Source organism: Balaenoptera ricei, chromosome 18 (genome assembly GCF_028023285.1).
Source record: "Balaenoptera ricei isolate mBalRic1 chromosome 18, mBalRic1.hap2, whole genome shotgun sequence".
Classification (NCBI taxonomy): domain Eukaryota; kingdom Metazoa; phylum Chordata; class Mammalia; order Artiodactyla; family Balaenopteridae; genus Balaenoptera; species Balaenoptera ricei.
The window spans coordinates 16,063,065-16,084,738 of record NC_082656.1 but is presented as its reverse complement, the minus strand read 5'-3'; the positions used below and the strand labels follow the sequence as shown (position 1 = coordinate 16,084,738).

Below are 21,674 nucleotides of genomic sequence, written 5' to 3'. Positions count from 1 at the left end.
TGCTGAAGGCTATAACACAGTTTTTGTATGTTAAGATTTTTAAAAAATGTTTAACTCTTTAAAAGACGTACGTAGTCCACATTTCAGCAGATCTTTATTAATGATCCTACTGTCGTCTCACAACTATTTCCCCCTTTTGTTTATTTGAGCATCATTCCCTATACCAGGCCAGGCTTATGCTGTTCCCACACTTGCCCCTGTGGGATCCCCTGCGAAGAGCCAGTTTCTTTAGTAAAATAGTCTCCCTTCACTAAAGCATCACAGCATGAAATGACAGGCCTCGGCACATGTGGGTCATGGTGACCCAGACGTGTTGGGGTCCTGCCTACCATTAGTTCCACAACACTGGTTTCTGCTACTTCCTGTACGGACTTCTCACCTTTGGCCCCATTCCTTTCTCATATACAGGACCACCAACTTCTGACCAGTTCTGTAGCTCACCCCACTCCTCCCATGGCTGATCCTCCGACCTGGGCTCTTTTGTGCATCCTGTGAGAGGCTGTATTTAAGGAGAGCTGGTAGTTGGTGATCACTGAAGATGATTGATCACTACCCAGAAATAGGCCTTACTGAAAAAATCACACACATTATTATGTTATAATTAAATATATTTAGATCCTCAAACCTTTAGGAGATATAAAAAGAGATACATAGTAATAAGCATAAATCATAACAATGCAAATAATAACATTAAGGGCTGCCGTGATGGTCTGAGGTCAGCCTCCCTATGAGGTAGGCATTGTTATCCTCATTTTGTAGTTGAGGAAATTCGGGCTCAAGGAGGTTAAGTCATTTCTCACAGTCACCCAAGCAGTAGGTGGTAGCATTCAATTGCTGTTCTGACCTCAAAGCCCAAACCTCATACCCATTCTGCTATGCCTTCTCCTCTGAATTCAAAAACTCGTAAGAGTTCTAGATTTTTTATACCTTATCATACTAACCAGGAATAATTTTAAATATTCAGTTTCCCTCTCTTCACTCTGTTTCTAAAGGAAAATACACATCCCGTGAGTTAAGTATTATCCAAATATCAATTCCTCATGTTAAACATCTCCTCAGTGTGACTACGGAACGTCTCCTTGGGCGTTATCCATCAGACACTCCTCGCCAGCCAGCTCGCTGTTTCAGCTCTGATACCCAGTCAGAACTGTCATCTTCCTCAAAGTCCCTGTGAAAAAACAATCTGGATATTAAGCCTCCATTTAAGGAGCACAGTTAATATTTGCCGATGGGTTCAAAGCAGTACACCACCGTAACAATACCGACATTTTTGAAAACTGAGCTCCATAAGGCAACTGAACAGAGGGGAAAAAAATGGTTAGCCTTCCAAAGGATCACTTCTTTCACAGTTTCTACAACTTTTTCAATATAAAAATCTGGTATATTAAAAAATAAGTCCAAGCTAAATGATTATAAACACATGGCTCAGTCAGGAATTCTGTGATAATACCATAACACATTACCCATGCCAGACAAAAGATCAAGATATAAGTATTCATTAATGACGGAAAGTAATATAACCAGCTCCCACTAAACCAGAAATGATTAAAGTACACTTTAAAGGACACGCACGCACACGCTATCTGCGTATATCACTTACGTATCCTCCTCATCCAGTCCAGGTTCGAGTCTCTCTGGATCCAAAATGACAGAATCATGACTTCCATCAACATCGTCTGATGCTTCTGTTTCCTCATACAGGGGGCCTTTCAAGAACCCTTCTGCACCTTCAGAGGAATATTAAGAGAAATTATGCCAAGTTAAGCAGTTTTTACTTATTTCGTTCATGTTGCACTAAATTCCTCCAAAGGCTTGTGGGCTAATTCAGTGCAATGCCATGCTCTGTATTTTTCTGTAGTGTCTCCCTGCATTACCCAGCATGATTCTGGCATAAAACAGGCCCAGTAAGCACCAGTATGGGTATTAAATTTTTAAACAGCACTTTCTTCAAAACTAAAACTCAGAAAATTATAGTTAAAACCCTCAAATATATGAACCCATATTAAAGCATTAAAAGTTGTCTTTGGACAGCTGGATAACAGTTAATTTTTTCTCCTTTGAGCTCTCGCCTCCCCCTAAGTTTTCCCAATGGAGGGGAATAAAATTAGGGAATTAAGACCAAATGCATGTTTTTACATTTTTTTCCAGATAGTAATTACTTTCAGATTTTTGCTTACAAAACAATAACCTAACATAAAAATGTGGGTTCAATCTTTATAAAAATCCTTTCACAATAGAGCTATGATATATGTTTTAAACAGTGACTTTCCTGAAATGACAACATCTTCATCAATGGACCAGAAACAAAATCCAGGATCTATAATTGCTAAAACAAAAGTCATAATCATTAACCTTCCTTAGCACCTGCCTCCCAATGCACCCACCTCTCCTAGGGACCCATAACTGTCTGCACACAGCTCTATCAGACACGTGGTACACAGCTCTACAATGCTCTGCTTGTGTGTTGGTCTCCCAAATAACCAACTCTTTCAAGGAAGGAATTATGTTTTATTCTTTTTTTTTAAATCTTAACCTAGTATATGTTAGGCACTCAATAAATACTGATCAAATCAACAAATACACTAAATCTGCTACAATACATACAGTCAAGGCTTGCCACACCATGACATGCTCTCCTTGGCATAATTTATCTTAGATCTTAAACCAAGCAAGACGGCTTTAGTAACTGAATTATCAAAATTAAACACACGTGCACTCACACATACACACCCTTAATGCAGTCCTTTGGCCCAGATTCCTAAGGATAGTATCTTAAAAGATTATGTTGTATAATTTTAGTGAAAATGTCTGTAGAAACGATAAAAAAAAAAGTCAAATCCTAATTGTTCATCTTTTGTTGTGTGTTCTATTCAATATAACAGAATCCAAGTACAGAGCCAAAGAAATCTTGAAGTTCCTCAGCGTTTACTAGGATAAAGTCTGAGCTACAGAGTCCCTAAAGCAGGGGTGTATTTGCACGGTAAAAACGGGCCACACTTCAAAGTGATCACATGATTATTAAAATAAGCAAACAAATGGGCAAACAGAAGGAATGAAGCTCTATGGGAAATTTTAATTATGGCTTCAGACTGGCTAGAAAAGATTCAAGAAAACCTAAAACTACAATGCTATTAAATATTTCATAGCTTTAAGATCAAAGGGTTTCTGGGAGGAGGGAACAGGGAGTTATTATCTAATGGATACAGAGTTTCCATTTTGGAAGAAGGAATGTGGTGATGAGTGCACAATGTGAATGTACTTAATGCTCCTGAACTGTACACTTAAAAATGGTTAAAATGGTATATTTTATGTTATGTATATTTTACCACAATTTTTTCAAAAAAATCAAAGGGTTTCCACAGTTATGTAACAGACATGAATCACCTGGTCTATATATTGTGTATGTTTGAAATGCCAAGCTGAGGTCAGCATTCTTAAGAATGTTCAACAAGGTCTCAGGAGTCTCTTTGAGCCACTGCTTACGGGTATTATTTTCACTGTACTTTATTACAGAACCACCTAGTTGGGAAAAGATAAAAAATTAGTCCCAAATAAAAAAGATTTTCAGCATATATCTTCAGATCATATTTCAAGCAAAGCTAATTATATTTAACTCTCTACCCAGATCTATTTCACTTGCCTGTATGAGCAGCGCTCTGATGTGTGATAACCAAATATCCTTCACAGAGTGACATTAAAAAAAAAAAGAAAAATCTCTGGCTCATTGAACAACTATTAGAGAATGTTCCATAATAAAATAATAGAATTCAATCTACTAACCTCTATCGTCCTCTGCCGTTAAAGTGGAGGTGAGTAAGGATGCATTTTCCAAAGCTGTAAGAGCTGTACTGGATACGTTTCTCTCCCACTGTCGCCTGAGAGGACCTGGTGAACTGGCTTTTAAAGGGTAAAGAAGAACTGCTGAGCTTATTCTTTTATTTATTCATCTATATGCACACAAGTATTTCTCTAAAAGAAAAGTATTTCTTTTCTCTTTCAAACTCAGATCTAACAAAAGTCTAAGTAGTAAAGGGAATGAAAAAGAAATCCAAATGAAAAGGTAAAGCTAATCATTAAAGTGAAATTTTTAAAATACTATGTATAGGGGCTTCCCTGGTGGCTCCGTGGTTAGGAATCCGCCTGCCAATGCAGGGGACACGGGTTCGAGCCCTGGTCTGGGAGGATCCCACATGCCGCGGAGAGGCTAGGCCCGTATGCCACAACTACTGGGGCCCACGTGCCACAGCTACTGGGGCCTGCGTGCCTAGAGCCCGTGCTCCACAACAGGAGAGGCCACAACAATGAGAAGCCCACGCACCACAATGAAGAGTAGCCCCCACTCGCCACAACTAGAGGAAGCCCGCGCGCAGCAACCAAGACCCAACATAGCCAAAAATAAATAAATAAATTTATTAAAAAAAAAAAATGCTATGTATATACTCACATATTACACAATGTACAAGAATTAAAGGCCCAAGAGGACTTAGGTAGACACTGTGTGCCAGGATTTTTAAGGCGGAGAGCACAACAAATACTATTTTTTCTGAAGCCTCTTATTAATAAACACGATTTTCTCTTTTTTTATAGGTAAATAAAATATTCCTGTAACACTACTGGATAAGCAAACACAAATCTGCTTATCTACTTGCTTATGAAACCTATGACCTAGTAAGGTGGAAACTGGTATTCCTTGTATATTCCCCAGTTCTCCACTTATACAATGATTAGAAATTGAATAACTTACCTTTCTCTTCTCTGTTTACTCTTCTCAGTGCACTTTCAACCGAATTTTTATTAATGCTTTCTAAGTCAGTGTGGCTGCACTTTCCACCTGGTTCTTCGCTTTGCTTTAAAAGAAATTAAAAATAAAGATTAAGTAATGCTTGAATTGCTGCAAAAAAAGGTAAACAAGTAGGCAAAGACAGCTATTTTAACTTTAAATATAGATGGATTAAACATTAATAACCACAGAACCCCATATATCCATGTAAATTAATAGCCATATAATCATATATATGTGTATATTAAAAACCATATATATGCACATACATAAGTATAAATATATGTATATTAATAGTCATATACCTTAATAGCCATTAATATCAGTCATTGCAAATGTGAAGAGGATATATAAAAATGACAGAGATATTTGAGAGGTCTTTATAGAGGAAATGAGCAATGAAAAATTTCTGGGCTTTTCATGCTGGAAATATCAAAATGAAATATTTTATAAAGTTACCATACAGACGGTCCTCGAATTACGATGGTTCGACTTATGATTTTTCGACTTTATGATGGTGTGAAAGTGATACACATTCAGCAGAAACTGTATTTCAAAATTTGAATGTTGCTCTTTTTCCCAGGCTAGTGATATGCCATATGATACCCTCTCGTGATGCTGTGTAGTGGCAGAGAGCCGAAGCTCCCACTTAGCCACGTGATCACAAGAGTAAACAGCCGATACACTTACAACTATTCTGTATGCAGGGAACCACTGATTTTCACTTTGAGTTCAGTATTGAATACACTATATGAGATATTCAACACTTTATTATAAAATAAGCTCTGTGTTAGATGATTTTGCCAAACTGGAGGCTAATGGGAATGTTCTGAGCACATGTAAGGCGGGCTGGGCTAAGCTAGGATGTTTGGTAGGTTAGGTGCATTAAATGCATTTTCAACTGGGGGGGATGGGATTTCTATGTCTTGACTGTGGTGCTGGTTATATGACTGTATAAAATTACCAAAATTCATCAAACTGCACGCTAAAAATGAGTAAATTTTATGGCATATAAATTAGGCCTCAATAAAGCTGGAAATAAACAGATATTACTATGCAAAGAAAAAAGTACAGGGGCAGAATATATTCCATTTGTAGCAACGTAATGGGGAATGGTGTTATTTATTTACAATCTAAGGTTCATTCAAAAAGTTACAAGTTTAATTACTAGTACATTCCATAAACAGAATCATTTGTTGTTACTACATCTTTTCCTTTGGGAGTTAAAAAGTTGATTGAAATGATGAAGAGAGAAAAAAATTATCAATAGGACACCAGTTACTGGGTTGGGTGTGGCAAAACTGGGAAGTGGATTTGCTGTTACTATTTATGACTTAACTGCAGCTATCATGTAAAAGGGCACAGCTGCCTGGAGCCAAATGAGACAAACAGGACCTTGAATGCCAGGCTGAAAAATGTCCACTCAATTCGTGGGCTTAATGGGGAGGCACTAAAAGTTTTTCAACAGAAAAATGTCAAGATCAAAATAGTGATCGACATATTATTTAGCCATAAAAAGGAAGGAAATTCTGATACAGGCTATACCATGGATGAACCTTGAAAATATTAAGCTAAGCAGAAGAAGCCAGACACAAAGGGACAAATATTGTGTGATTCCACTTACTTGAAATATCTAGAATAGGCAAATTCATAGAGACAGAAAGCAGACTAGAGGTTACCAGGGGCTGAGGTGGAAGGGAGAGTGGGGAGGAATGGGTAGTTATTGTTTAATGGGTTTCTGTTTGGGGTGATGAAAAAGTATTGTGAATGTAATTAATGCCATTAAATTCTTACAATTCGGCTTAAAAATTGCTGAAGTGATAAATTGTATGTTTTATATATATATATAGTACCACACACACAAAACCAACCAAAAGCCAGGCTAAAACAAGACTTTCATGCCTATAAGCAGGGCTAAGTTCGCTCACATCTATATTGAAACAACTTGTCATCAATAATTAGAAATGAAAAAACAAATACATGCTGACCTAAAGTGGCTTGGCTGGCAGTACAGAGAACAGTGCCAGTTACTTCACAGGCCCAAAGATGAAAAGCTCCTGAACCCAGGGACCAGGCAACAGTCTTCCAAATATCTCCCAGCACCTAATGATGCCAGGTACCCAGTAGACAGTTTTAGAAATTTAACTTTAAAGCACTTACCACTATGCTTGCTTCATTTTCCAAAGCTATCCTGATTCTGCTGGGGTCTGCTCAAAGAGAAAAGAGAAGGTAGAGAGAAAACACATAAAGGCTTCTAATATGATTTGCACAGAGCTTGAGTGACAAAGACAAATGAAGTTTTTAAAGTCAAAGAACCAAAGCACTAGCCCATATAGTGATATCAAGCTTTAACTGCCTAATAATACACCTCAGCTGTTAAAAGAGATTATTTCTGCTGTTTTATTCTAATGTTAACATCTGCAAGTTAAGACATCTCTATTCACTTATGCCAACCCATTTAGGCACCAGGAGGTGTAAGACGCTCTGTATACTCGGAAGGTCATTATCACCTTTCGCATAATCTGGCTACCCAGTCTGCTTTTCCTGACAGCTATTACAGCAGGTGGAATAGGTATCCCTCTCAAGAAATCAGCTACTTATTCCCTGATGAGGGGCCAGCAGCAGTCACAGAGGCAGGACGGCTCCTGCCCGATTTTCCGCTGCCAGAGCCTGGGGTCCGTGTTCCTCATTCATTCAGCATTTTAAACAGTTGCTACTGAGCATCTGTGATGACGGCACTGAGGATACAACAGTGAGCAAATGAGACACGGCCCCTGCCCTCACACAGCTTTCACTGTTCTGGTCTCACTGGCTACACACTAGATGGAGACACCACCGGACACATGCTCCCAATATGATGGCTCCTCCCCACTGGCTTACTCCTCTTTTTTTTAGAAATTGTAAAACTACACTTTCCTATCTTGAAACTACACTGTCTTGAAACTGTTCTTAGACTGCTTTTGTTGTGGTTGCTCAGCATTCTAAAACTAATTTCCCACTACCCTGGGAGGTGAACAGAAGCTACGAAACAGTACATAAAATAAAATCAACACTGAAACTGCTGAAGCAAAGGTAACTGACTACCTCTTAAGTAACGGGAAAAAATGCTGAATTGTAAGACTGAAGGGTTTATATCACTAAAAGGGTTTACATTTTTACAAAAGTAACATTTAAAATTTAACTTCAAGGAAACAGTATAGTTTAGAAATGTTTCTTTTGAAACTAACAGAACATTGTAAATCAACCATACTTCAACAAAAAATAAATTAAAAAAAAATAGAAATGTTTCTTTTGTAGTATATAACACTAAGATAACAGGCACTAAATAATGGAGGTTTTACAACATCCCCCTACAGCGGATGACCTTCTACACGTCTTAATTCTTCTCTCTGATCCTGGTCATTGTTGGATTTCTTCAGATGAAATATGTGTCATTGATGACAAATGAAAAGCAACAAAAAGAGCTTTGAAAAAACTGAGATGACAACTTCCAAAGAGACAATAAATTACATTTGAAATTTGCTCAGGATTGACTACAGATGTATGGAAATTTTGTGCACCTATTATGTGGTCAGTTCCAACTTTTAAAAAGACTCCATTTAAAAAATTTTGTTTATAAGATGGTCCTTAGGGATGCAATTTCCTATATTATATTTTCATGGTTAGATTCCTAGGTGAGACCACAGAAGCCTTCTACCTGATCCATAACAAACTAGAGTAAATATGGTTCTAAAAATAAAACAGAGAACAATCTTTACATCTCTAAAATCTCCAAACTAGGTTTTTTTTGATCCCTGGAAAACTAAATGTATAAGATTCAGTATAGAATTATGCCTGAAGGAATAAGCAAATTTCAATTTGAGGAGTATCTCTGGAAATCATCTCTAATAACCTGAAAATTGTATTTTTCCTTTTTGTTATACTATATTTTAAAAGAACACAAAAAATAAGCTTTTCAAAATTCTTACCCTTTTTTCTTGGTGTACTATGCATAGATTTTTTGGTTTCTTCTAATACCTGTTCACCATATTCTGTGATGATCTGAAAGTTTAAAGCAGAGAATTTAAAGATGTGAAAGATGCTTTTCTTTAGATACTGCCATAACATCATTTAATTATCAATGTTCTTCCCCGCAGTAATAAAGTTGAAAAGTAGAAATGCCATTTAAAAGAGCCATGTAGGAACTTCCCTGGTGGTCCAGTGGTTAAGACTCCGTGCTTCCACTGCAGGGGGCAAGGGTTCGATCCCTGGTCAGGGAACTAAGATTCCACATGCCGCAAGGCACGGCCAGAAAAATAAATAAATAAATAATAAATAAATAAAAAATCCACGTAACTGAAACAAACAGACATTTATACACATCCAAAAAGATCTGGAAGGATAATGCAAACAATATCCATGATTATATTTGGGGAATAGCATCGTGTAAAGAAGAAGAGGAGGGAAAGGACGTTACCACTTTTTACTTATTTTATACATGTCTGCATTATTTGCATTTTTACAGACATGTATAACATGTAATTGTGTTTAGAAGATAACAAACACTGGGAAAACTGTTCACAGTCACTCTCACATGTACCATACCTCTGGGGGTAAGCACTTCTGGATGAACCGAGCTAAAGAGCCTCTGGAGAGAAGAGTTGTAGCTGAAGGGCGATATGAGGGATTCTTTTTAAACATCTGCTTGATCAGATGCTGAAGCTCATAGGAATAATGGGATGGCAGTGGGCTCACGGACCCCTGACAAATTTTGAGGATAAGACTTTTCCAACTATTTGCCTGAAACTAAAAAGCAAAACTGAACTGTAAAAGCAGACACAAGGAAAGAGAACAGAAATAAGTAAATACCAGCTGAACTGAATTTATATGAATTATTTTAATTTTAGAAATTCTTCTCCCTAAAGATGTTAAGGTGCTGTTCTGTAATCTTTTTTTTTTTTTTTACTAATCATACTTTTTTTTCTTTGTATTTTCAAAAAAATTATTTTATTGAAGTACAGTTGATTTACACTGTGTTAATTTCTGCTGTATAGCAAAGTGATTCAGTTATACATCTATATATATTCTTTTTCATATTCTTTTCCATTATGGTTTAATCACAGGATGTTGAATATAGTTCCCTGTACTATATAGTAGGACCTTGTTGTTTATCCAAATAGTTTGCATCTGCTAGTTCCAAACTCCCACCCCACCTCCCAACCCGGTACTATTCTAAAATCTTATGGTTGTTCAGGAGAAAGGTAAACATAAATAGTAAAAGATGTTCCCATCTGGAGGAAGTCTTACCATCAGTGCCTGTTTTGGGTACTTTATTACTCAAATCAACGTTTTCACAGACACACATTTTTAATATATTTAAAACATCAAAGTAATACATACATATGGCTTTTTAAAAAGTCAGATGATATTAAGGCTTATAATAAGTGCAACGTTTCTTTGCTTCTCTCCTCCTCAAAAATCCCCAGGCCTGCTCCCTGACAAAATGCACTTTAGACTTTTCCTATTTTAAACTTCTGCTACAAAATCCTTTTTACCTTTCATGTCATCAAAGTAGTTATCACCGTTTGACAAGTAATACAGTGGGATACAAAATGTCATACCAGAATAACATTTAAAGTTTTCATTGTATAATAAACATACTGCGGGGGCTTCCCTGGTGGCGCAGTGGTTAAGAATCCACCTGCCAATGCAGAGGACACGGGTTCGAGCCCTGGTCCCGGAAGATCCCACATGCCGCGGAGCAACTAAGCCCGTGCGCCACAACTACTGAGCCTGTGCTCTAGAGCCCACAAGCCACAACTATGGAAGCCCGCGTGCCTAGAGCCCATGCCCTGCAACGGGAGAAGCCACCGCAATCAGAAGCCCGCGCACCGCAATGAAGAGTAGCCCCTGCTCACCGCAACTAGAGAAAGCCTGCACGCAGCAATGAGGACCCAATGCAGCCAAAAATAAATAAATAAATAAATTTATAAAAAATAAAAAAAATAAGCATACTGCAATTAACATTAGGTGTCAGCCTCAGTAATACTTAATATAAGAACAAGACGGCATTCTGCCTTGGAGGTACATTACCCTATTAATACATACAAGTGAAGATATGAAAAAGGAAAAATCAACATGTAATAAAGGAAAAAGCATATAACAAAGGAAAAATTCAGGTAATGAAAAATAAGACTGACTCTGCTTTGCCTCAGTCTTTCTAACCATTATATTGAGTTTCTGCATTTCCTAAAGGTTTGAGAACTACTTTTGCCTTTTTAAAGCAGACAACAGAGCAGACAGTGCCAAATATTCAGGGCACTGTACTCCTTACTACTTATTCTTGCTAGAAAAAATAAGAACATGTATATGAATGTATATGTATAACTGATTCACTTTGTTATAAAGCAGAAACTAACACACCATTGTAAAGCAATTATACTCAAATAAAGATGTTTAAAAAAAAAAAGTGCACACCTTCCATTTGAGTTACTTTCATTTAGTGGTGAGGAAGGAAAGAAGGATGTTCTTAATTATTCACTCTCATGAGCTCTACATGTTCTCAAGCATCTCTGTGAAAATGCTTGCTAGAGCCAAGTTCAAATCTGTGCCCAAAGAACAGAATTTATTTCTATGCAAAGCTAACACTGAATAGGGATCAGCACTAATTATTAGTTCTGTGTAATAAACAACTGCTTAACAAGCAGGGCAAGTGATTTAACCTCTTTTTATGTTAAATTATTTTTAAAATATCTTTAAAAAATATACAATATAGGGCAAAGTCTATTTTCTCATGATATTTAAGTTAGAGAAGAAACTGGAAGAAGTGAAATCTAACTGATAACAAGGTAAGTATAAACATGGTGCAGCCACTCTGGAAAACAGTTTGGCATTTCCGCAAAAAGCCAAACATGCAGTTACCATGTGACCCAGCAATTCCATTCCTATGTGTATACCCCAAAAATTGGAAACAGGGATTCTAATAGATATTTGCACACCCATGTTCACAGCAGCATTATTCACAATAACCAAAAGGTGGAAATAACCCAAGTGTCCATGAGCAGATGGATGGATAAACAAAATGTGGTATAAACATAGAATGGAATATTATTAAGTCATAAAAAGGAATGAAATTCAGACACATGCTACAACATGGATGAGCCTCGAAAACATTATGCTATGTGAAATAAGCCAGACACAAAAGGAAAAATATGGTATAATTTCACTTATACAAAATAACTAGAATATGCAAATTCACAAAGATAGAAAGGGAGGGAGGGAAGGAGGGAGGGAGGGAGGGAAGGAAGGAGGGAGGCAAGCTAAATATAGAACTATAAATACTAAATCATGGAAATTTCCTATTAGTATATACTACAAAAGTAGCTCAAAGCAAAGATGACAGCAACTAGAAACATGAAAATCTTATAATGAATTCATCCTAAGGAAGCAAACCACCAATTGAAATCTGGCACATTACTTAGGACTTAGCCCGATACAACCAGAGGCTGCCTTTCCCATTTTGCACGCCATACTTACTGGATGCTTAAGGGTACAGAGTTCATAGAGAATGCATCCCAAGGACCAGATGTCACTGGAAGCATAAGGAAGCAATGTAATGATGAGTGGGTTATGAGTTATCATATGAAAATATGTATATGTTGTAATACAGAAAATTAAAAATTACTCTACCTTTAATAAGAACAGACATTGCACGTACTTCTTAGCTATTGAAATAAAATATACAGCAATTTTGGTCTAACACTTAGATACTTACTAACAGTAATGTTCACAATAAAACTGACTGCTCCCCAACCCCTGCCCCTCCAAATCTGGGTTGTTCGGGTATCAGTTCAGTAGTATCGATACTTGGTGCAAGAGGAATATCCACGGACTCAGATTATCATAGTTGGAAGAAGGGCTTTAGAAGTCATCCAGTGCAGCTTCCACCCAGACTGCCTGCACAACACCTGGCCTTTGGTCACACATCCTGATGCACAGCTCTCTGTGCCCCCAGTGGCTGGCTCTAAGGGACAGTGTTCTTATTCTTCCACAAAAGAGCTCTTCAAAGCTCAGCAAAGAGTTCTACAGTTTGCCCTATACGCCCACCCTTCTTCAAACTAAGCATCTCCACTTTCCTCCAGAATTCTCACCACCTAGTTGTCATCCCCCAGACTTTTTCTAGATGATATTCTTTTCATTTTAACTAAGGTTTTGTTGTGTTTTTTTTAATCAACTATTTCCCCCAACTTTTAATTTTCTAAAGTTTGAAACCTACAGGAAAGTAGTAAATGCCCATATGCTCCTTCCTAGGTTTCTCAGCCATTAGCATTTGCCACGTTTGCCTGCTTTTCCTCTCTTCCTTCTAGATCTGAACCTCTTGAAAGAAAGGCTGCAGACATCAAACACTTCACCCCTAAACACATCAACATGTATCTCCTAAGAGCAACGACACGCTCTCTCATGAACACAACACCATTATCACATCCAAGAAATTTAAACCTAATTCAATACTATTGTCTAATATTTTGTCCAAACTCAGATTTCCCCAGTTGTCCCAGGAAGTCCCTTCATAGCTGTTTTGTCTCCAATTCAGTCAATTTTACTCTTAAAGGAGTCTATTTATTACGGATTATCATATCCTTTTCAGAAAACAACTTGGCAGATGGTAACAAGAACCTGTGGGTGTTTCTATTTCTAGGAATTCATGCCAAGAATGTGATAGACAACAACGACGTATTTATGCACAAAAGGCATATTAATCACAGCACTGTTTAGGATACTGAAAATTGGAAATATATCATAAGGCCAGTAACAGAGGAATGTGAAATAAATTTTGGAAGACCCATGTATTAAAATATTATGCAACCATTAACAACAATTATGCAGAGTTTTAATATGGGATAAAGTGAATATGATATAAAGTGAAAAAAGCAGGATACTAAATTGTATATAGAGTATACAAATGAAGTTTAGGGGAAAAAGAGAATGGATGGGGGAAAAAACCCAAAATGTTATCAGTAGTTGTGTAAAAGTGGGTGATCACCATTTCCTTTCTTGTATATCTCTACATTTCCAATCCTTCCCCTGCCCACCCACTCCATCAATGGGCACATATTACTTATATTCAGAAAAAAATTATGCTTTAAATCATAAGGACTTCATACCATCTTCTGATAATCAATGAACCTATCAGTCAAGTGCTTATTATTTAGTCCTGTAAATGTCAACTCAATGACATAATCCAGTGGTTCCCAAATTTTGCCGCACATGGGACTCACTTAGTGATCCTGGAAAATTACTGATGCCTGCTGCCCACCCCCAGACATTTGGATTTAACTGATATGGCTACAACCTGCGCTTTGGGATTTTTAAAGTCGGGAGCAGCAAAGTTTGAGAAGCAGTAATATAATGCATACTGTCCCCAGAAATGACTGGCCTTTCTTTCAGCATTTACATGTAGCTCCTCTCAGCTCTGATTAAAACAGTGGGAAAATTATGACTTTCATCTAGAGGCCTGGGAATTTAAATTCTACACTGCTTTCAGATATACATTTTTAAAAACCAAACTTCACCTGCAGGCTACAATGCCTGTACCAAACTGTCAGCCCTGCCCCAACTACATACATCACTTACCTTTTATTGTTATAAGGCATGTTTTCCCAAATTTCTGGGGGCACATAGTAAGGTGTTCCCACATACGTACAAGCAAACGCCATGGCACTAAAACCAGAGAGAGGTACGAATGATTACAGAGCGTTCCTGAATGATGATGTTTTGACACTGTCACTACCACAGAAGGGACATACGTACCTGGAGAGAAGACGGGCAGATCCAAAGTCACCCAGTTTTACTTTTCCCTTTTGGGTGAGGAAGATATTCTGCATTGAAAAAGAAGAGCTCAGATTACATCTGCCCTCATTCAAATATAAGGCAGAGATATATGTGGAACCTAGAAAAATGGTCCAGATGAACCGGTTTGCAGGGCAGAAACAGAGACACAGATGTAGAGAACAAACGTATGGACACCAAAGGGGGGAAGTGGCGGGGCGGGGGTGGTGGTGGTGGGATGAATTGGGAGATTGGGATTGACATGTATACACTAATATGTATAAAACAGGTAACGAATAAGAACCTGCTGTATAAAACATAAATAAATAAACAAATATAAGGCAGAGAGCGCCGGCAGAAGCTGTCTTTCAAAGCCTGCTGATGATGGAGATCAAGGGTAGAAATGCTGACAGCCGAGTCCTCGAATGGAACATAAAAAGACAAGATACCCTCTGGACAGCTGCACTTCCCTGCTTGGGAATTCAGGATGACTGATTAGAAATCTAACAGGCAAACTTCAGATTGTATCGGCAGACCCTGCTCAACTGACCGGAGAACCTGTGTCCCCGTAACTCCAGGTGGCAGGCCCCGGTCTCAACCATTTTCCATCTGAGAACATATGGTCTTAGGAAACAGTCACTAAGAGAGCTGGAACATATTAACATACACTACTAAAGAGATTTACTGACCTGTTCTCAAGTACTACCTTATTTGGCTAGCATAAATATCAATATTACATTGATAAATATTTCTAAACTAGATAAAAATGCCCCAAAAGGAAAGAGAATAACACAGAAAAAACATGGAATGAAATAGTTTTCGATTTTTTTTTTTTAGGACCAAAATGTTTCCACTTACCTTGGACTTGATATCTCTGTGTAACACACGTTTCTTGTGAATGTGATTTACTCCAAGGCACATTTGTGTAAACCAATTAAGTATCTGTAAGGAAAAAAGCATGCAAATCTGCAAGAATGCAATAACGGGTTCATGGCAACCCAAAATCCCAAAGAATCATCTTCAGGCCCTGGCTGACCTGAGTTTTACATAATATAAGTACAGAACTCCTGAAAATTACAGGATTCAGTGTTGCCTGGAGAAATTCAGAAAAGCTGTGAATCAATCCCATATGTGTCATCGTCTTATGTATGATCCAAATAGCAATTTATTTATTTACTTTTTTGGCCATGCCACGCGGCTTGTGGGATCTTAGTTCCCCCTGGGATTGAATCCGGGCCCTTGGCAGTGAAAGCGTGGAGTCCGAACCACTAGACTGCCAGGAAATTCCCAACAATTTATTTTAATAAAAATCCCACTATATTTTTCTTGTATTTAACCAAATAAAAATATTTCTTAAATACACGTATAAAAGTAGTTCGCCGTTTAGAAATGAATATGCTATAACTTTTTATAGTGTAATCATTACATCAGATTTTCATTCACTTTTTCAGAATATTCATATGTTAACATTAAAAGATTTCATTATATTACCAACAATCCTTTGAAGCCAGGCTGACATGCTACAATGGAACCCATATTCTTAACAAGACAACCTCTAGATGAAAAATATTTATACTAATATACTCTCAAAATATGTTATACCATGTATCAAACTAAGCCCCGGTAAAGCTGTTTATTGAAGTATTTTCCTTAGTCAACTCATTCCAATAATATTTAATACACAACTTTCCATTAAAAAGGCAGTAAGTATTTTAAGAGACTATGCTAAACTGTAGAAGGAAAAAGACTAAGAATAGGTGATCCTGAAAAACAGAAATGCAGGCTTCATTCTTCATATGATCTAGAAATACAAAAGAAATCCATCTGCCTTCTAAAATTTCAATACAAAAAATAAAAATTTTAAATGTCTAGTAGAAATTATGATAAATAACACAATTTTGAAATTCTTCTAAACATGGAAGTGTTATTCCTTGATATTTTATAAACTTCACCTGCAGGTGAATATCTATTATATTATTATATCTATTTTACTCCCTAAAAACATCTCAGGCAGACACATCTCACCAAGCAGCATCATGGATACAGAAATGAGTCATTTCTAACTAGTGTGTCAGGTAATCACAGACAGCAATGCTTTTATTTTAACACATACAAATTTTATGAGAAAAGTTGCTTCCAAACCTTGAGGGAAACTTGTGTAAGTCGGTCTCTTACCATATCTTCAGGAAACAATTTCCCTTTCTGATGTTTAATCTTCTGCATCAGGTCCCCTCCATCACAATACTCCATCACAATATACAGATGTCCTTCAGCTAAAACAAATGTAAGACTCTTTAAGAAAGCCCCAGGGACTTCCCTGGTGGTCCAGTGGTTAAGAATCGTCCTTCCAACGCAAGGGACAGGGGTTTGATCCCTGGTCGGGGAACTAAGATCCCACATGCCGCGGGGCAACTAAGCCTGCGTGCCACAACTAGAGAGCCCGTGCACTGCAACTACTGAGCCCACGCACCACAACTAGAGAGAAGCCCACACACCGCAAGGAAGAGCCCACGTGCCGTAATGAAAGATCCTGCATGCCGCAACAAAGATCCCGCCGGCCACAACTAAGACCCGACGCAGCCAAATAAATTAAAAAAAACAAAAACAAAAACAAAGCCCCAGTGGCCATGAATCAAATTCAGAAATGCATGTATTGGGGGAAATTCATATTTACCTTCAAATGATTCCTTAAAGGCAACAATATTGGGGTGTTTCATTTTGGCTAACAGAACAGCCTCCTTCCTAGAATTCTGTGTGTCAGAGAAAGACTAGAAGGAGATTTAAATAAGCGTAAATGTAATACTTGATACTAAAACTGATAGTAAAACGATATTATAGTAGTTTGTATGATATTTCAATGCTAGACACAATTTCATAGCACTGTACTTTGACCCAACTTGAGCTTATCAAACTCCACGAGAAAACATGTGCAGATTTTTCAACAATGGCTATATGCATGCTTAAGCTGACCTCGTATCTTTACAAGTATACAATGTAAACTACTCTTAACATCAGCCTAAGTATAACCTGACTTGGAGAGCCAGTATGCCATCAACAATAGTAGCTCCTTAAAGAAAAACTAGGGGTTTCATGTTTTTACTGTCTGCATCACTTTATCAGCCCACTGGTTCAGATGAAAAATATATATACTCGTGTATTACAGCAGCAAGGATGGACAAAGACCATATGCAAAGTAAGTTTCCAAAACTGTTTATCCCCTAACTTACTCTATGAGGATAAAATCCTGAATGACTTGTCTTATAATTAAGAAACTGCAACTGATTATGTACCAGCCCAAGGGGGCTCAGACCAGCAGCGTCCCACCAGCGGGGAACTTGTTAAAAATGCAAATTCACAGGCTCACCAGGAACTACACAACCAGAAACTCAGGGGTAAGGCTCAGCAATCTGTTTTAACAAGCTCTCCAGGTGATTCTGATGCCCACTAAACAAGGTCAAGATTGCAGTGGGAAAAAAAAAATACTCTGAGAATTTTATTAAAATGTATTTTTTTTTTAGTTGATCAAAACATTATTAGGCAGCCTCCATGGTATGGCTTCTTTCACCTGACAACTATGTTACACAGTGATAAATACAGTTTGACCTTGAACGAGGTTAGAGGCACTGACTGCACGCAGTTGAAATTCCAAGTACAACTCATAGCTGGCCCTCCATGTATGGAGGAACCCCTCCATTTCCTCGGTTCTGCATCCACGGATTCAACCAACTTCAGATCGCACGGCACTGTAGTATTTACTATTGAAAAAATCTACGTGGACCCACAGCAGTCAAACCTGTGTTGTTCAAGGGTCAACTGTACAGATAAATCAGCACTTTCCTCATCTTACAGGGAAATAAAACCTATAAACTAATCCACAGAATAGGTTCCCTGATACCAAAGGTTAGCATTTTAGGTCTCAGCTCTTCACTGTATGTTGATGTTCCTTTTTTCATTAATATGGCACCCCAGTTGCATTTGGGCAGCTTCCCTACACCCTTAAGTATGCAAAATTGGAAATTATTACAAATTATTCACATTGAGATAAACAGCAATCACCACCCAAACCTTGATTATTTTTGTTAATTACAACATCCTAAGAACCACGTAAGATATATCAAGACCTTGTAAAGCTAATGAATAAACCCATTAAATCTTTTGCACAAAGGAGCAATTCCATGTTAAATTTCAAGAACTTGTTTTCCTATACAAATTACATGTACACTTTCAACATGAGCTAATTGCTTTAGCAGTGACCTTGGGAAGCCTTATTTCTTTCATGGCAAACATCTGATTACTGCTCTCCTGCTGAACCAAAAGGGCTCTGCCAAAGGAGCCCTCCCCGATCACTCTCAGGACCGTGTAACCGTCCATGCTGGGCACCGCACAGGGGCTCCACCCCCGCAGTCACCACCGGCTCGCCCAACCTAGATTCAAAAACAGAAACAACTGAGAATTACTGCAATGCAGAAACAGAGACACAGACGTAGAGAACAAACATATGGACACCAAGGGGGGAAGGGGGAGGTGGGATGAATTGGGAGATTGGGATTGACATACATACACTACTATGTATAAAATAAATAACTAATGAGAACCTGCTGTATAGCACAGGGAACTCTACTCAGTACTCTGGTGACTTAACTGGGAAGAAAATCCAAAAGAGAGGGGATAGATGTATACGTATAGCTGATTCACTTTGCTGTACAGCAGAAACTAACACAACACTGCAAAGCAACTATACCCCAATTAAAAAAAACAAAAGATTCGCCCACAAAAAAAAAACAACAACAACTGAGAATTAAATTTACTTTCAAAAGGCAGAATTAATTCAAAGTAGCTCTAATCACCATGATAGGACGACTTATTCCTTTATTCATTCAACAGGTGGACACAGAGCATCTGTGCCAGGTTTTATAATCCTGAACAAATCTCTCAACATTCAGCCCCAGCCATCATGCACACTCCAAAGCAGACGGGACCACAGCCCTCAACAAATGCAGGGTGGCGAGTCTTACAGGGAGAGTCATGCTGGCCCTCGGCAGAGGTATCCTGGGGAGTTAGGAAGATGATATTTAGGCTGAAGCCTGAAGGATAAATGGGAGATATCTAGGCAAAGAGGAGGGACATGATGGAGGCAGAGGGAATCGCATAGTTAAGAGCAAAAGAGATTGTTTCAGGTCAAGGACTTGAAAGAGGACAGTAAGGCTAGCAAGGCAAACTTGGCCTTGTCTCAAGGTCACTGTAAGCAAAGTTCAGGCTGCTGGATTTTATCCTGGGGTAATTAACAGGCTGTCTCTGAAGGGTTTTAACCAAGAGAGCAGATTTACAGCTTAGAAAAATTACTCATGCTGGCTTTAGAGCAATGGACCAGACAGGGGAGAGAGGAGGAGGGCCGGAGCAGGACTCCTACCACAGAAAAGGCAGGAAAATGATGACACAATGGAATGGGGGGGGTGGCAAGGGGGATGAAGACAAGGGGAAGGAACATGTAGAAAGAACTTGCAAGATTTTTGGTTACAGATTTACGGGGGACAAATAGGGAGAAGGGAACAAGGTAGACTCAGGTTTCTGTTGTAAATTGGGCAAATACTGATACCTTTCCCTGAGAAAAAGGAAAGGCATGATGGTTGTGTGCCTGGTGTTTTTGGTTTGATTTTTCTGGCGGTGAGAGTGGGGTGGGAGGGGAAAGGCGTGGGGAAGGGAGACATGCGCTCCTTTGGGGACATGCCGAGTTGGAGGTGCCTGGGACGAAGAAGACATGTTAAGCAGAGTCCTTAAACTTCAGTCTCCCTTTTATATTTCCTGGATGAAGCAGCTCGCTGGATCTCTTAATACATCAGAAAGAATGAATATAAAGTTCCTAACACTTTACCTGGTACATAGGGGGCCCTGAATAAATGACAGCTATTATTATTATTAAACCTTAGACAAGTGATGCTTTTTTTTTTTTCATTACAGAAAAAACACTGGAATGAGTTTACTTGATTTTCACAAAACTTACTTGTAGTGTTTTATTTTCATAAAAATCACACCACAAAGATTTATGCGGTCCGGAGAGCATGGCGGGTAAAGCAAAAATCACAAACCAAAACCTACAGTTCTAGCGACCATTTGTATTCCTGTTTACCTAGACTCACCAGGAGACTCTAGAATTTCTCCATGTAACCAAATCAGATGCATGGTCTTCAGAAACAATTCTTTTCAAGGACAGTAAGATCTTTCTGGATATGACGTGAAAGAAAAAAGTTCTTTGACGCTATTCTAACTGACCCTGGCATTACACGATTTGACAAGAAGACCTAGTTTTCCCATATTTTTATTCTTTTTTACTTAGGGTATTTATTCTGTGAGCAGACAGTAACTGATAAGCAAGAACAACCACTGACTTTTCTTAGCTGAAAACCACATTTGGTCCTTTCTGCCCACGTTTTCCCCTGTTACTCATGACACACCTAAGCTCATTAAAAGACCTGTATATGCTCTGAATGTGACAAAAGCGTCGCTTCGCAGGCCTATACCGATCAAAGGCTAATCAAGTGATTTGCAAATGCAAATGTAGGATGCAGCTTAGAAGGTGAGCGCGGGGACCGCACCTCGGGGGAGACCCGATCCTCACTCCCGGAGAAGACGCTCCGCCTCGCATCCCTGCCCGCGCTGCCCCCGCGACCCCCAGGCCCGGGTCCGCGAGCGCCGGAGCGCGGGTCCCGCTCGCCCCCACCCCGCGTGGGCGCCGCCCGCCCAGTGCCCTGCGCCCAGCGCCCAGCCGCCCCCACCCTCGTTCCCCCCGACGGTGCCTGCCCGACCAGACTGCTCACCCGCTTCCCAGAGGTCCTGAGTCGGGCGCGTTTCCGGGGGGCGGGCCGGCGGGTCGTCTCTCGGGTTGCCGGCGAAGTAAGCTTTCCGGGTCGAGAGGGAGGCGCTGTTCTAGGGGTAGCCGGGCCTACGAAGGGCGCGTTTTCAAAGTGGTGTTCCACGTCGCTCCAGAACAATGCCAATAATACTGAGGGAAAGTATCCTTCACGAAACGTAAGTTCTGTCTCCAGTTTAAGCGAACAGCCCATGTAGATAAGTTTCATGGGCACAGCGC

General features: G+C 39.0%; 1 protein-coding gene across 4 annotated transcripts; it reads right to left on the bottom strand.

Annotated features, from left to right (window-relative positions):
• Positions 1-587: 587 nt before the first annotated feature.
• On the bottom strand, positions 588-21,474 carry NEK3 (NIMA related kinase 3). 4 transcript variants are annotated; one of them, XM_059902974.1, is made up of 16 exons: positions 21,403-21,474; positions 18,842-19,011; positions 17,262-17,355; positions 16,763-16,860; positions 15,446-15,529; positions 14,570-14,637; positions 14,393-14,479; positions 12,296-12,350; positions 9,365-9,565; positions 8,749-8,821; positions 6,941-6,987; positions 4,745-4,847; positions 3,781-3,897; positions 3,385-3,519; positions 1,601-1,727; positions 588-1,168 (listed from the first exon to the last, which is right to left on the bottom strand). In XM_059902974.1, the coding sequence occupies exons 2-16, from the start codon at positions 18,956-18,958 to the stop codon at positions 1,087-1,089; spliced, it is 1,488 nt and encodes a 495-aa protein (XP_059758957.1). In that variant the 5' UTR covers positions 18,959-19,011; positions 21,403-21,474; the 3' UTR covers positions 588-1,086. The 4 variants fall into 4 exon arrangements, with proteins under 4 accessions (XP_059758957.1, XP_059758956.1, XP_059758958.1 ...); XM_059902973.1 differs by lacking the exon at positions 21,403-21,474 and adding an exon at positions 21,181-21,265; XM_059902975.1 differs by lacking the exon at positions 21,403-21,474 and adding an exon at positions 20,725-21,135.
• Between the last annotated feature and the right edge of the window lie 200 nt (positions 21,475-21,674).